General features: G+C 34.2%; 1 protein-coding gene and 1 long non-coding RNA gene across 2 annotated transcripts; one reads left to right on the top strand and one right to left on the bottom strand.

Moving 5' to 3' along the window:
* Nucleotides 1-1,055: 1,055 nt before the first annotated feature.
* Nucleotides 1,056-6,582, bottom strand: LOC117339331. Its single transcript, XR_004535168.1, has 3 exons — nucleotides 6,344-6,582; nucleotides 5,839-5,977; nucleotides 1,056-1,569 (listed from the first exon to the last, which is right to left on the bottom strand). It is a non-coding gene; the product is annotated as an uncharacterized LOC117339331 (long non-coding RNA).
* Nucleotides 6,583-6,927: 345 nt separating this feature from the next.
* On the top strand, nucleotides 6,928-16,413 carry LOC117339330 (aldo-keto reductase family 1 member B7-like). The gene is made up of 10 exons (XM_033900862.1): nucleotides 6,928-7,031; nucleotides 9,706-9,876; nucleotides 11,240-11,356; nucleotides 11,614-11,691; nucleotides 12,097-12,219; nucleotides 12,521-12,627; nucleotides 13,555-13,636; nucleotides 13,996-14,079; nucleotides 14,368-14,450; nucleotides 14,776-16,413. Exons 1-10 carry the CDS (start codon nucleotides 6,945-6,947, stop codon nucleotides 14,846-14,848), a joined length of 1,005 nt encoding a protein of 334 aa, XP_033756753.1. The 5' UTR covers nucleotides 6,928-6,944; the 3' UTR covers nucleotides 14,849-16,413.
* The last annotated feature ends 182 nt before the right edge of the window (nucleotides 16,414-16,595 follow it).

The raw sequence follows: 16,595 nt of genomic DNA, 5'->3' as shown, positions 1-16,595 counted from the left end.
ATGCACAGTACAATTTGTCTCACAAATAGTTTTGATATAGAAAACACTGAGAAAAGTCAAACATGCAAATAAAGAATTTACCACATTGTATTTATTGTCTTGCTCAGATGTAAGCATTGGCATCAATGATTAGAGAAAGTTGACTGCCATGACTAGTGACTTAACATCAATGACAATTGTTGGCATCAGTGATAATTGAGTGTTGACATCAATGACTATTTAGTATTATGGAGTGTTGACATACATGACTTGAGTACTAGTGAGTGTTGACATATATGACAATTGAGTATTAGTGAGTGTTGACATAAATGACTATTGAGTACTAGTGAGTGTTGTCATCCATGACTATTGAGTACTAGTGTGTGTTGACATTAAAAACTATTGAGTACTAGTGGGTGTTGACATAAATGAATTTTGAGAGTTTATAAATTACTTGTGTTAACATGAATATTTCAATAGTGCACACATGTACAGCTATGAATAATCATTTTTGACTAAGCATTTAAATTTCAGACCAGACAATGTTGTTTGTCTCTTGAGATTATATAAATTTTGAAATTAAGGCTGCACTGATTATCATATGACATTAATGGAATGGATAACAGCTAAGCTATTATAGTAACATTATACCAATAAACTAAAGGCCCAGAGGGCCTGCATCGCTAACCTGGATAATTCAGTAATGATGGCATAATACTCAAATTTAAGTTACATTTCAAACATTTTTCTACTTTTGAACTACCTCTCCCAACAATGGTTCAAACTACAAGTGGACTAGATGTAATTCTTGAAAAAAAAAAAGAGTTAAATCTTCTTTTTTTTTTGCTATACCAGGTAATTCTCTTATTTTGCCCCGAAAGGTGCCACTCAGATGATGGTGATGCTTCATTTATGCAACATATAACATTGCCACATAATTCTCCTGACCAAATTTCATCAAATCCATTTAATTGTTCAGGACTAGTAGAATTTCTAAAAGAGTTTCCATTCTGACCAGTGAACTAAAAAAATGTTAATAATAAGACCATAACAAAGGGCAAAAAACTCTGCAAACTACTGTCCAATAATTTCTATTTTTGAAGTTGTCTGAGATCTTGTCGATATATGGCTGCGTATAAAGTTTTATCAAATTTGGTATATTCTGACATTTACTCAAGTTATTCAAATATTGTGTTCACAATGTTGACAGACGAATGCCGGACGCCTCAGTATGGCATACTCACCTTGGTCCTTCGGACCAGGTCAGCTACTAAACGTAAGGACAGATATTCAAAAGTAATAGTCTCTGGAACGTGATTAGTGTCAAAATGTCAATTATTCCCATTCATCTTAATTGGGATTTCTTCTCCTCTACCATTTGGGCAGTAGATGGTGGAGGAGCATGGGCTAGGAGTTTGAATCTTCTGGGATCTATTTGATGCAAGGGTTTTGGCTAGATATTCCAGTTCTATCCATTATTCTGTTGGCCACTATCAGATTGACGAGTCCCTGGATGTGTTGGTATGTCCTTTCCATCTTGTACGGCACTATTGTCCTCCAAGAACTTTTGTGTTATAAATCCTGTGATATCTATAAGAAGAAAAAAAGATATTTTCTTACACAAAATCAATGTAATTTCCAGTTACACAAACCAACAAAATGTGCAAAATTGGCAATATTATAATCATGCCTTATATTGAAACATAGCAGTCATTATTTATCATGCAAAGATGGCTCTTCACGATATTTTGTCTGATTTTTCATCAAATAATTTGCCTGTCAACATTTTCTCAACTCACATTCAAGCTTAATTAGCCTCTACACACAATCAAGGCTTCTGCTGGGTCTTAAATATGTATACCAGTATCAATAGTTGAAAAATGTAAATTCAACACAACATATGTTGTGTTTCGCTTACGTTTTCAGGCCTAATGACCATCTTAAGGCATGATATTGTATATGTGACATCATAATGTGGTATCCAAGACGACAAATAAATGAAGCACATGAAGATGGCCATTAGGCCAGAAAACACCATGGGAAATAACTTAACTAATCATGGTGTTATTACATTAATTTGGTGAATCAATCACTATCAATATATAATGCAAAAAAAAAAAAATATTACTAAATTCACAAAATTGATACTCCAGAAGTTTTTCAATCTCCAATTGCACAATATCTTACCTAATACACTAAGAATTCAGCAATTTTCAACAAGTGTTAACAGTAGAGGATACATGTGTAACAGGAGAGGAGATAATGTAGCGTAAGCGGCCAGACCGGGGTTCCAACTCGGACCTCCCAATACCAGCCGGATGCTCTACCAACTATTGAGCTACCTGGTCACTGTTGATCGACTCAGTCCAGTCCCGCTACACATGCATGCAGCTCATGCATGAATTATAGTGGTCAAAACTGATTGGTTCACTTTTTCTGATTCAAATTATTAATTACAAAAAAATCGATTATTGGTAGCTGCTAAACAAAAACAATATTTCAAATCCATTCGTTTTAATAAGAAAAAAAAATTGTTATCGAAAATTGATCGGTTGGTGGTATCTGATTACAAACCAATACATGTATAGGAATTGGTTATGTTTTTAAACTGATTATATACAATATGTGTCATATACTATAGACCAGAACATGTGTTGTGGAATCGAGTGGTGTAACATGTCAGGAATGAGTTATCATATCTGTATGACGATGTTGTCAGACAAAACAGCAACGACAGGAATAAACGTCTGTATTGCTCCGAGGTCTAACCGATAACTGAGGGCTAAAACATAGGTAATATAAAGGCACGAGGCCTTCCGGAGGATAACTACCCGGAATCCTCGGAACCGTACGTAAAATACAATGCTGTTCCACAACATTCCTCCCCGTTTACTAAGAGTGCGATACGTTATAAAAGACAAAAGGTCAGCATGAATTCTATACAATAAAACTACAGTACTAAATGGTAAAGTATACTTGCACTCTGATGAGGTTACTGAGAGGTGACCATAGCAGATGATAACATCGTGTCGTTTTTAAATTGTATATAAAAACTATGATTCATCACAGCTAAACTCTTAAAAAACAGCTAGTAACAGTAGTCCAAGTAATGTTATCAAACCTACAAAATATGTGTTTGTTATAAAACTTGGAACTTGATCACAATACTTGTATCTTAAAATACAACATTTGGAAATGTAACTAAAATATCAGATTTTCTAAAACCGGGACTATGTACAGCAAGTTCCCACCGGTCCTGTTTTTGAAACCTAGTACACAGTTGTGTACTGCATTGTAACTATTGTACATGGCGGGTACTACTGGAACATATAGAATTGGCATTGGTGGAGGAGGCAGTGTGGTTGGTACATGTACATGATAGGGAACATATGGAGGTGGCGATGAAAGTGGTTGAGGTGGAAAGCCCGGTTCACCTTGATGAGGGATATATGGCGGTGGTGGTAGAGGAAAGGAGCTGGTATTTGGAGGAGAATGATGCTGATGTAGATGTTGATGAGTTAGATGTTGTTGCCGCTTTTGACGATATTCATGCTGAGTTTGGCGTACATCACACAGGTTACTTGGCAAATTCATCTGGATCTTCTTTTTCCTGTGGGCTCTTCTTCTCCTCTTTTTTCCTTTTGCTTTTATGCCATTGTCCAGAGCGCTCTCGATACTCTGTATGTTGCTTCGCGTCCGAACAGACTCATCCTCCATTTGCACCCTCGCGTCAACCATCTTATCTTTGTGTTCCCCTGTGGTGTATTTCACGCTCTCGCTCCCTGTTTCAGTTGGTTCATTTTCTCTCAACTTATTCTCTTTAACAATTGTAATGGCATCTTCTAATGATTTTGCCAATTCGTTGTCCACAACTGTATAGTAGTCTTCCTCTTCCATCACAGTTTTGAGGAACATGTCTATTGCTGTACGTTTGATGATATCCTCCCCACACTTCCAATATCCAGCTGTAGCTAAATTTGTGATTCTATCAGCGTAACCATCAAGTGATTCACTAGAACCTTTTGAAACAAGGTACAGCTCTTTCCTACATATAGTCACAAGCTCATCATAACTTAACGAATGCATATTTACAACGATAATCAGTGTACCAAGTTATACTACAGACAACAATGAACATTTACAGTACAGTATAAGAACTCAGATAAATATGTACACAAGAGTATCCGACATTGCACAATATCTGATTACAAATATTTACAACACATGGGGAAAATTCAGATAGCCATGCACGTCAGAGTATCCGACATTACACAGTATCCGTTTACAATAATGAAAAAAGACTAACAATTTACAATACAAGCACATGTATCAGAATACTTCACTCGTTAGAAAATCCGACATTGTACGATATCCGATGATGTGTCTTAATATGAACAAATTTAAGTACAGAGAAAACATGTCAAGAGTTATCGCTGGGCACAAAGTCATATAATCATACTACTTTTGCATAACGGCTGATGAGATTACCTCACCTAACCACATACACAAAAGTTAAATATGTATTGAATCCAAATATGGCGTCTCGTTCCGTCCATGAACATGTATTGAATTCAGATAATGGCACTTCGTTCCGTCCGTGAACACAATTTAAGTGTATTTGATGTATGAATACAACAACATAGCATCAGCTTCCTCCCCGCCTAAAAAAATGCAGGCGGAAATGTATCATACAAAAAGTAAGCCGACACAGCAAAGTGTACAAAATAATTTTAAAAAATCACAGAAAAAAAGTTTAGAATACCTGTGTGACAAAAATGGATTAAATAATCCAATGTGATGTAGTTAATATTCACAAAAAAGCAACTTCAGTAGACAACCAGCGTTAGCATCCGAGTCGACAATAAAGCTAGCTGAAACAAGAAGTTCTTATGGAAAATGTATAAAATATGTATACTAAATGACACAGGTAAACTGTACAATGAAATGAATAATAAATGCACAGAGTAAAGTGACCATTCAATTCAAACAAGTGGCAGGGCATCGGCTAGTACCAACGAGTGATTAGCCAGTGAAAACAGCTCACGTACCGAACCACAGGTAAACTGATCAGGTATAGGTCCTATGCGTACATAAAGGAATTTGTACAATCTACATTATCAAAATCAAAACTGAAAAATTATACAAAGTAATAACAATGGTCACAAAAGGACATTTCAACCGGAAACAGAACTGTACAAAGCCGGGAAACATCAAAAATGTGCATACTGCAAAAAGCTAATGGGAAAACTAAACAATGATTCCCACAAAAACGTATACAAAATCTATCACATCTCACTCGATTTCCGAGGGTTCAGGCATATAAAATCCCACTTCTGACACCAATGTTGTGGAATCGAGTGGTGTAACATGTCAGGAATGAGTTATCATATCTGTATGACGATGTTGTCAGACAAAACAGCAACGACAGGAATAAACGTCTGTATTGCTCCGAGGTCTAACCGATAACTGAGGGCTAAAACATAGGTAATATAAAGGCACAAGGCCTTCCGGAGGATAACTACCCGGAATCCTCGGAACCGTACGTAAAATACAATGCTGTTCCACAACACATGTAATCAAACTTGACGCCTATATACGTATATATATCTACAATTTTTTGTACATCAATATGTAAATCATAACGTAATAACAGTTCACAGTGATACATGACTTGTGTTGTATAATTATGAGAATTTTGAATGTTAATTAGCATCGACAGAAACTATTCCACGACTTTCTAATTATACGACTCAATAAATAAATAATGTTCTTCCTTCGCATCCAAATGCTAATGATTTATATAAATATTTGCTAATTAATGGCCTCTAGGATTTGTAATTAATTAACTATGAAAAATACCTAAGTGCGACTAGTAATCGTGTCGTCCGTAGTGGCTGGACTCCATGTCGCCTGTGGTCATCTTCGAATTCATTGGCTTCATGCAGTTTCTTTATGACCAGATCTACGTACGCTCTAGATCTCAGGCTTGCTTTCAAAACTGTACAACGGAATATTAATAACACAATGTAAACATAATGTGTAATATACAGGCAGTCTAACAAAAGCATAAAGTCATCAAGTTTACTTTCTGGTATAATACGATTAATTTGACAAATGTCAAAATCCCCTCTTGGGCGCCCCCTTTGATTTGTATTCCCATTTAGGGGGCCCATTTAGGACATGTTGAGGCCAATACCAAGCGATTCATGCCGTGTTAACACTACGTGACCTTTCTTAAGCTTAATCTCGATATCAGTTGTTACCATTTATGATAATTATGTACCATCAAGTACTATCAAGTCATCATCTTGGCGTACACGACAGTTGATCTACGAAACATCGAACTCCAGTGCTGTCAACTAACCTGTTCAAGGCATTAGCTTGGCCAAAGGAGGGTCTGTTTTAATCCCTTCGGTCTTTTTTAACTGATGCCATCTGCTTGCTCTGTCTCTAAGATACGTGTTCGTCTTTGTGAAGTTAAAATCACGTTCTCGATTATTCGTTTCTTCATGCTCTCGGTTAAAACTGATTCAGAACCCTTCCACTTAGATCGGGTGTTCGCCATTTTTGTTATGATGTTTCCAATTTCCCGCATCGCGCATGCGCAAACGTACACAGAGGTATTTGTTTACACACATCAAAAAATAATAATATGAAATACTTACTAGGTTAATCAAATTTATTTTATTTTTTTCATTAAATTTTAACAAATTGTTATGGACACTTTTGAAATGTATAATTAACATAAAGTGCTTAACTTTTTACATGATTTTAAATCGTATACCCTTTTTTATATATTATTTAAGTGGAAATCTAGCCATTTAGTCCCTTTAAGGACCTCGTTACGACTAATTAATAACAGAAATAATGCACGCCTTTGATACCTATCACAACGCCGTGTACTTAACACAACTGCCTGGTAGTCGATCACAATTAATACCCTCCGTAATTGGTAGTCGGTCAACATGGATTCCACTAAATATAAGCCACCCAGAATGCGGTTTCTAAATGGACAGGAGTTCTGTCATTATGTTGGACTAGGAACTATTCAGGTAAATTTCAACATCATTAGTTATAACACTCATTTGCAAACATTTGCAGCCTCTTGGATAACGCATTTTTATAAAAAGTTAGTATAACAGTGTAACGATATAGCAGTAACATTTAAATATTTTTGAACTGAATGCGAATAATTGTTTCATATATTAATTTTATATTATTACTATTTTGAGCACTTTAGAAAAAGGTTTGTTGTATGAATATGTTTTAAATTCTAGTTTTTTTCTTTAGTATACCAAAAATCTTCATAAATTCAAAACAAACATATAATTACTTTAAAGGCGATCTTTAAATGCAATAGTTCCTAAGTCAACAATCAGTAAAATGATTCAAATGTGTCACAAATACGAAAACTCTACTATGTACTAGAATAACTAGGTTATTCAAAGTTGATGGCATTATGTGAAACCAATATCCCCAACAACTGGGTATTAAATACAGGTAAACTAATTAGTACACACATTTACTATTACATTTCAAGCAAACGATACCATAATTACATGGAAACGCCTAACACAGACTATAATATACCTGCATATGAGACTTAATAATGATAGTCAAGTAATATACGCATAGACGGATGCAAGGTTATTTGTCTTTGTATTCGACAGGAAACGCATCAAAGTTCAAAATTGTGTTCACATATATACGACAAATACTATGAAATGTTTTGGTTTTCTCATAATTTAATTGGTTACCAGATGGCCATTCCTGGGATCTGTTTGGCGGAGTGTATGTGTTGTCAGTACAGGTACGGGTCGCTACAACTATTTCCTACTTCACTGAACCTTACTCACCCGCAAACAGCTATTTAAATGCAAATAGACGGACACATCGTTCTTAAATGTTTAGTCATCTTAGCTTTAAGAAGACGATATTACACTAGGGATCTGCGTCTATAATTCGAAAAATTTGAAAATTCAGTGATAAAGTATGGAATAGAAAATGTCAACTGATATAACAATCGACCAGTCGCTGGAACATATTACCTTGAATGCAAGCGTTACCTTTTAACCCATTTGTAACCCCTATGTTTCAAACAGACCAGTTGACCAGTATTTCGCTTAAATAACACAGCACGAAGTTGATAAAGAAAGCTACAACAGTCATTTAAAAAACACTAAAGATTACAAGATTCTATTCCGAAACGAGTCAATAATTCATTGATTAGATATTGTTTACCAGTGTAACCGTACAAACTAACAATGCTTCAGTGTATGTATATTCTACAATACCTTCTGACAAAGGACTTCACAGACAAAACTAAATTATCGTTCTGGCTATCAATACCCTTGAGTTTTATTATCACTCCCGTCAAATTGCAGATATATATATATGATATGTGTATTCTGGAGATTTTTCTCATCGTGATAATCGGTGAATCTAAAACAAATGGAATGATCGTCTCTAGATATATTTATAGTCTCATTTTGTTACAAATAGGTTAGGCTAGAGTAACAGGCAGGCTAGGGCAACATGTATATTGAGGTATACATTGTTAAACGCCTATTGTTATCAAAAGATGACAACGATATAGTTTCTGACAGATGCGTCTCATAAATATTTGCATATGTCGTTGAAACTTGTCAGAACATTAATATGTTATTATCATTGATTCATGTAAATCGCAGGACATCTATGTAACTATATTAATATTACAAAGTTATTCCCTGTACCCCACTCAAAACTTATACATGTACTTTTTAATAGCTTCCCGTTTTAAAATCACGTCAACTTTAATGCGAAGACTTGAAATGCCCGTTAACAGTTAAAATTAACGTCAGATCGCATATTGCAGTCCAGTGAAAGTTTATATTTGATTACAGTCCGTGTTCATTAATTAGTTTAGGCAGTTGTTGTGAAATGTATATTTTAAGTCCAAGGGTTCTAATCACGATATTATACATGTATCACACAATTGGTCTGTTATCCAGCGAATTCAGTCATGTAATATTTTTTATATGTCAATTTGATATGGACAATTACGTGATGTCATGAGGTATACATTGCGAAATAAAATGGCTGCCTCCGTTTGGTATTGGCTTCCACATATTCTCCTCAAAACCTGTCAAAATGTAAGTTTTCTGAGTTTTGTGATAAGAACTATCTTAAAATTGTTTTCATTTCATATTATACTCGGTAATATTTGTCTCCAATATTTGCTTGCCACTGCTCGCAATAACGAAAACAAAATTTTATTTAAAAAAATACTTCTAAGACTCTTTCCATAAAACTAATATGAAATGATAACTCACTAAAGATTATATACATATCTTTTCACTGTCAACCACATGCATGGTTTTTGAAATAGCACACTTTTGATATCTAAAGACTGTTTCTTTTGTTGTTGTTCTTGTTTTGGTTGATTTATTATTGAAGACATTTACTTTTCCGTATTATTCCCATTGAAATATTACTATCATATGTTCCAGTACTGCGACATCACTCATTTACAGCAACATAGTCACATGATCCATAAGCTAGGAAGCTTTTTTTGTGTGCCGTAGTCTTGACATTTTCTTACTTATTCATATCCATTCTAGTAAACATATTATTGTGTTTTATTTATAAAACGTTACATAAATTCGTGAACAATTGTCAATGATAATGTATGGTTTGATTAGCAGTATTTTTGAACTTTTGTATGTTCCTCAATATATCTTCTAGGACACGAAAGAGGTAGGGCCAGCACTAAGAGATGCTATAGATATTGGGTACCGTCACATTGACTGTGCACCTCTTCATCAAAACGAAGAAGAAATAGGGAAGGTATTACATGAAAAAACAACTGCTGGCGACGGAACAATTGATCGGAATGACTTCTTTATTACATCAAAGGTATGCATATATTTGAACATAGGAATAACTGGGGTTTTTTTTTATCATTTACTGGTATGTAAACTGCATTTTTGTACAGATATTTTAAATGACGCAAGTTAGTGGGTCATGTTGAAATATCTGTAAAAACATACAGTTTATACACCCTGTGTTTTTATTTAATGTTATTAAAAAAAATTAATCGACATTTTTTTCGGCATTGTACGAATAAATGTAACAGCCGGTAATTAATGGAATCGCTTAACAGCTGATTCCAATTTGGCGGGAAAGGATGTCAACTACAGGAATAAACATATAGTTCCACAGTAACATCGTATTTTTTATTCGATTCATGTAAGATATTTCAAATATTTCATTTTTTCGTTGTTATATTGTAGTTAGTTCTACCATATTCAATTAATATTTTATTGGAAAAAAATAAATTCAAAGCAGAAACGAAAATAGTCATTGCGCATTCACACTAATTGCGCATATGTGCACCAGTCCGGCTTTGCATGATGTATTCCTACGAGACTAATTTGATGTTTACACGATTATAATTAATTATCCATTGTTTGTACGCAGAATGCGGCTTTCTGGGTTTTTTTCATACCTCTATGAAAAAAATCCGAAAATGGCGCGAAATATGTGACGTCATAATACGGCCATTGCCATTGCGTATCGATTTGTGAAAAGGAATCCTTTATAAGATCAATCGAAAAAAAAAAAATGTTTGCAAACTTTTGTAAGAATCCGCTAAGTGAATTCATATAGTTTGGAAACAATTTTTTTTCATACCCCAATAAAACTAAAAAAAAAATACATTAATGCTTAAGTAAACGATGGGTAGTAAGGTTATATAATGAACACACACCGGGAATGTTGATATATATTGTATTATTATGATATATTATTATGAAATTTTACATCGAGGAGGTTTATGAATACACTTCTCATTTTGTAGTAGCTCAATAATATTAAGACATATTCAAGTTAATAATTATAATTCAATTTTCTTTTCACAACTATTGTGAAAATCTACTTCTATTGACGAAATAATTTCTCTTTGAAACTATTACGCCGATGTATCATCCAATTAAAAGCGACGTTACTAACGGCGACATCATTTTAAACTTTTGTGCTGACAGAATATTTCTTAGGCAATGAATATGCTTGTTACAAGCAGGACGAAATTATTTCATGAATGCATGGATAAAGTATATAATTGAATATAAAAAATCTGTTGTGTCTTCACATTCTAAGTGGGCAGCTTTTTATCATTTAGACAAATACGTCTCTGCACTTTTATCTGTATTTCAACAAATCATTCGGATATCTTTGGATACTAAAAGCAGAGCATCTATCACTTAATTATATTTCATAGATTTGGGGAACAAACTTAAATCCAGAGAAAACAGAGAAGTCATTCAGAAAATCGCTAGCAGACCTTGAACTGCAAATCCTAGATCTGCTACTTATTCAGGTTCCCTTTGGACTTAAGGTAAGTTCTTGCTATCCTTAAATCTCAACCTAGCGGATTCGTAGGACCAGTACACATGTTCATTTTAAGGAGGAATATGCTATCTCGATTATTTTCATTCACTCGTTTCATCTTAATAGTAAATCGTTTGAATTGATAATTGTAATTTTGAGTGCTTAGTAGACTTTAAGAGTCAAGACAAGAGCTTTTTATTTGACATGAGAGATGTACCATTGTGTGAACATGAAATCATTGCTGGAATCAACTCCTCATTTCAGGAAGGAGACGAAAATTTTCCGAAAGTGGAGGATGGAACCTTTTGCCTATCGGATGTGGATTATACAAACACATGGAAGGTATGTTTTTTATTGCTCAACTTAATATATATCACCGTGATTTGATACAATTGAAATTATTTGAAGTGATCTAGTGTTTTCCTCAAAGCATCGTGTCTCTTTCGGATAAATTGCTTCGTCTGATTTCCTTTGCAAATATTCCCTCGCTTGTAAAACGTAATAAATGAGTAAAAGATGGTAAATATCAAGCTTCATATTTATCTATTGAATTTGCTATATGTGTATACTTAAATGAAATCATTCATACCTACCAATTTGTTGAATCCGTCCATATGTTTTTTTTCTTCTGAATTTATCTATATGTCGTGATGTATTGAATTCGAGAAACTGGTAAAGATAAAAGACTCGATAGCATTTTTACAATACAATATTTAAGAAAAATATTGTATTACATTTCCATCCTAGGTGTTAGAGTCGCTGGTGGATGAGGGTTCCGTCAGGTATATAGGTGTGTCAAACTTCAACTGTGCACAAATGCAGAGGCTATTGGATACCCCGGGTCTGAAGTATAGGCCAGTATGTAATCAGGTCAGTTGTGTCTGAAGAAGGATTTAACTTGGTAATCAATCAATCAATCAATCAATCAATCAATCAATAAAGTGACACACAAACCACATCCAAAGCAACACAGACATGTATGAAATTAAAATAAGCCTGGTAAAATGTCATGTTGAATACAATACCTATATAGGAAGCGTTTACGTTTCAATATGTACAGCTCCTATCCCAGGATCTCGTGAATTCGTTAGTATAGTTAAAAAAAGATGTGCCTGTATAAGAAACACGCCCAAACGAAACACTCGTATGTTATTTCTTTTGTAACATTTAGATAGAGATTTCACCTTACTATGTCAACGAGAATCTAATCCAGTACTGTCAAAAAAGGGACACACATGTTGTTGCGTATGCGCCTCTCGGTGCTCCGGCCAGACTTTGGTAAGTCACGTGGGTTTAACATTTTTGTTTTTTTGTTGTTTTGTTAACCTCTAGTAATTACCTTTTTCTGAGTGTTCCATATATATAATTATAACTTGTTAATAGTTGATTTTTCTTTCTTTTCTCTTTTCTTCTCTTTTTTTTCAATAGTCAATAGTTTTATTTGAATATTGCTTGATATCCAAAAAAAAACACAAAAAAAAATGTATACTATAAATACTATTGCATTGATTAAGATGAAATTTCTTTCCGTTAAATTAACTGTAGTCAATATAAACGATCACACATGGTACGGGAATTATTGTTATAATATAGCTAAAACATGTATTTCTGGTTTTATCACTGCCGCAATACCTAGGTGAAATGAACGTATATTTTTGCATTAGTTTAGTCGATATTTAGTTGTTCTGGAAAAGGACTCTAAACTTCATTTGTTAAACGCCCAAATCAATGCTTAGGATAGCTCGGATCTCCATTCACAAAAGTGCACGTCAAATTCTCTAAAAAGTACTGTTTGTTAATAATGTGGCAACCTGCCAAAAATGACATTTTCTAATTTCGTATTTGTCACCAACAACCCAGGTAACAAAACTTCAAACTTCTTCTTGTCGGTATGTTTTCTCGGGAAGCTGAGAAACTTGCGGGTCTATGCTTTCCTTGGGCTAAACACGTTACCCTAATTACAGGAGATGTCATGGAAAGGGCCTTCCGTATGTTGTTCAGTGAAGTAGTCACAAAATATAACAAGGAGACCCCGCTTAAAAAAATGGATTTTCACGGGAGATTAACCCATCAAACATCAATGTATAAAATATACCCCTCTTAAAATCACACATTCAGAGAAAATTGATATCATAGCTTAAATACGGTGTTTAAATAACCAGTCATTTTGATATCGAGCTTTAATGTAGATCGACATCATTTCAGGGTGAAAAAAGAGGATCCTGTGCTTCTCGAGGAAGATGTTATTAAAAAGATTGGCAAAATACATCAACGAACACCGGGTCAGGTAAAACATGTTTAAATAGGTAGATCGAAAACGGTCTGTTGACCTGGGCAATATAATAAAAGCAAATACAATCATTATAATTATATTATAATGCAGATTAAACCCTGTCTAGATTTTCACTGTTTTAAGATTTTAAAGCTAAATTCAGATTACAGCAACTTCCATACTAACAAGACACCAAACGTACTAAGCCATATATCATTTTTCCAATAGAAAATTTACACTTCAGACTCTTCTCATGTCATCAGATGTTGTTACCGTATTGATTTTTCCACTCCCCTTTCGAATTGGATGGATCGTTTACATTTCCATTTTCATCTCCAAAATGAATAGATAACAATAGATATTTGTGTACATAGGTTGTGCTACGCTGGGGAGTACAGAGAGGATACTCAGTCATACCGAAAAGTTCAAATCCGAAGAGATTAACTGACAATTTACACGTAAGAAATATATTGATATAAAAAAAACAATATTAAATATTGTACCTTTATCATATATGCTTTGTTTTTATGTTGATCCTTTTCCTAAAGACACGTGTGAGCAAGACCTTCTTAAATATCAAAGTAGTAGGTACAGGTTTTGCTGAAAAATGAGGTTTTTATATTTATATTTTATCTGTAATTCTTTCCGTTGAAGTGATATGGCAGTACTCTACACTGCACTACACTACAATAAATGTGAGTCTGCTCCACCCTATAGACGTACACCAAGTACAATATTTTTTGTAGATATTTGACTTTTCACTTACTGCCAGAGAAATGGAGGAAATATCAGCACTGAACAAAAGCCAGAAAGCGTATGGATTTCAAGGGTAATTATTTTACACTAAAACTATTGTGTATTCAGTCTACAAATATAGTCTTAGCAAAACAGGAAGGCATATGCGGCCACATTACGTACAGATAATTTTTCAGTTTTATTTTAACAACGATAACTGTCTTATACATTTAATAGTAAAGGCATAATATACGTTGAACACGATCTAGGGATTCCTACATAATCGTAACAGGGAAGAATTACACCAGGCCCTAAATTAAAATGTCTTGTTTTTCCTTGTTCGAACCAGTGATTATGATTGACGAGAAGTTCTTCGTTTTTCTTTGTCTTAAATAGTTTTGCTTTTGTTTTAATTTCAGTGCAAGAAAAAGTCTAAACTACCCATTCAACGAGCCAACTCATATCGAACAAGGAGGGTCAGCGATCCTGTAAAGCCTATTATTCTGATGATATCTTTGTTCCGTCAACATTGACATTCTTCACGTCCAGAATCTTTTATAACATCATGATAAGAATATTTCCTCGGTTACGCAGTCACTATCTGAAAAAACAGAATAGAACATATATCGGTCATAACTGTTTTCCGAATTTAACCGTCATAATATTGTCTGAATATGTTTATATGACGTTAAACAAAAAACAACCCTCAAATATCTCTGTTTTTAGCAATCACGAGTGAAATATTAAGTACCCTATTTACTTTCAAATATCAACATTTCCATTATGATAAAATTGCCATCTGAAATTATTACAGAATTCCCGACAGATTTAAAATCAACTCTCGTCTCAACTCGTAACCATAGCAACCACAAATATGTTTCCGCAAGATACAGTGCTACTCGTTATTTGAAATGTGTAATTGAATTAAGTTATCGAAAAGAACTAAAGTAGTTTTAAGCGTCAACATAAGAAATTAATTTCATTTTAAATAGTCATCATGGATATGTTACTCATTACTGTTTTAACATAGTCTCCAGCACATCAGTGTGTATATTTGTTTATTGATAAATCTGATTTATTGATAAACGGAACTGTTAAAGAAACATTATATAACCTGAAGGCAGTTTGTTTAACAGACCCCTCTGAGGAATACCCTTTTATAAAGTAGTAACAAGTTTGTCACTGTTTCTCAATGTGTGTAGACTGTATCCTTACTGGCTGACTTGTTTTTAAACGAAGCTGATTATATGGAAGATGCTCTAAAACAGGCAGAAGAGACATTCCCAGTTTGCCATTTCTAGATAAATAATGTCAACCCTATTAACTTTACAACAATTGCTAAACAAGTTGTATCAACTTATATTAATCACTCTTGTTGGTAAGGTGTACAGACACTTTATCACTAGCCCTCCACCACTGGGTTGCGAGTTCGAAACCTACGTGTGGCAGTTGCCAGGTACTGACCGTAGGCCGGTGGTTTTTCTCCGGGTACTCCTTAAATGACCTGGCTGTTAATAGGACGTTAAACAAAACCAAACCAAAATCACTCTTGTTGGTCCGGATGAAAGCGAGAAAACCCACGTGATCGGGCAGGGTTATATCATATTTGTACGCTAGCTTGAAAAAAGCTATGAACTTTTATAGTGTAATATCAGTGAAATGACATCCATAAACAATAGATCTATATGTTAGAGAGGATATCATTTGAAATAATCAGCTATTGTTTGAAAATGTGTGCTCAAACTGTGTGCCTTAGACCTACATAAGATCTTCCGACAGTATCAAAGAAATGAAGCAAGCTAACGGCTACGGTTGGTAATCCGTGCTAAGTGTTGGATGAGCACTTAGATGTGTAAGCTCCTCAAATTATCCATAAACATTGTTAAACATTGTACTATCTTGGTTTCAATGGATTCGGCTTACATCACATCTGATGAGGACTCAATATAGTTGGGAAATTTCATTGTTATGTGTAAGCGGAATGCTTACAGTTATCATGTTTTATTTGTACATGAGTTTATTGACATCTTGATCTCTATTGCTATGGAATTGAAATATGACATACAAATAAAAAAAAATATATATAATTTCAAGTTATTTTGTTTTTGTTTGTTCATCATTGTCATTTTGGTGGGATTTGCTATTCAGGTTTCGCCTTTCGGTAAGCAAATGATTTTATTATTATTATTATTATTAATTTTAATAGGAGTTTCCACTTACGTCAGAGCTAGAAACTGTA

The sequence above is a fragment of the Pecten maximus genome, chromosome 12 (assembly GCF_902652985.1).
Source record: "Pecten maximus chromosome 12, xPecMax1.1, whole genome shotgun sequence".
NCBI classification, from domain to species: domain Eukaryota; kingdom Metazoa; phylum Mollusca; class Bivalvia; order Pectinida; family Pectinidae; genus Pecten; species Pecten maximus.
This window is presented reverse-complemented; position numbering and strand designations above follow the sequence as displayed.

Bases quoted from the DNA above. Each gene is read 5' to 3' on its own strand.
- LOC117339330 (XM_033900862.1), top strand. From the start codon at position 6,945: ATGGATTCCACTAAATATAAGCCACCCAGAATGCGGTTTCTAAATGGA. The intron at 11,357-11,613 runs GTAAGTTCTTGC...TCCTCATTTCAG, and splicing joins AGGTTCCCTTTGGACTTAAG to GAAGGAGACGAAAATTTTCC. The intron at 13,637-13,995 runs GTAAAACATGTT...TTGTGTACATAG, and splicing joins ATCAACGAACACCGGGTCAG to GTTGTGCTACGCTGGGGAGT.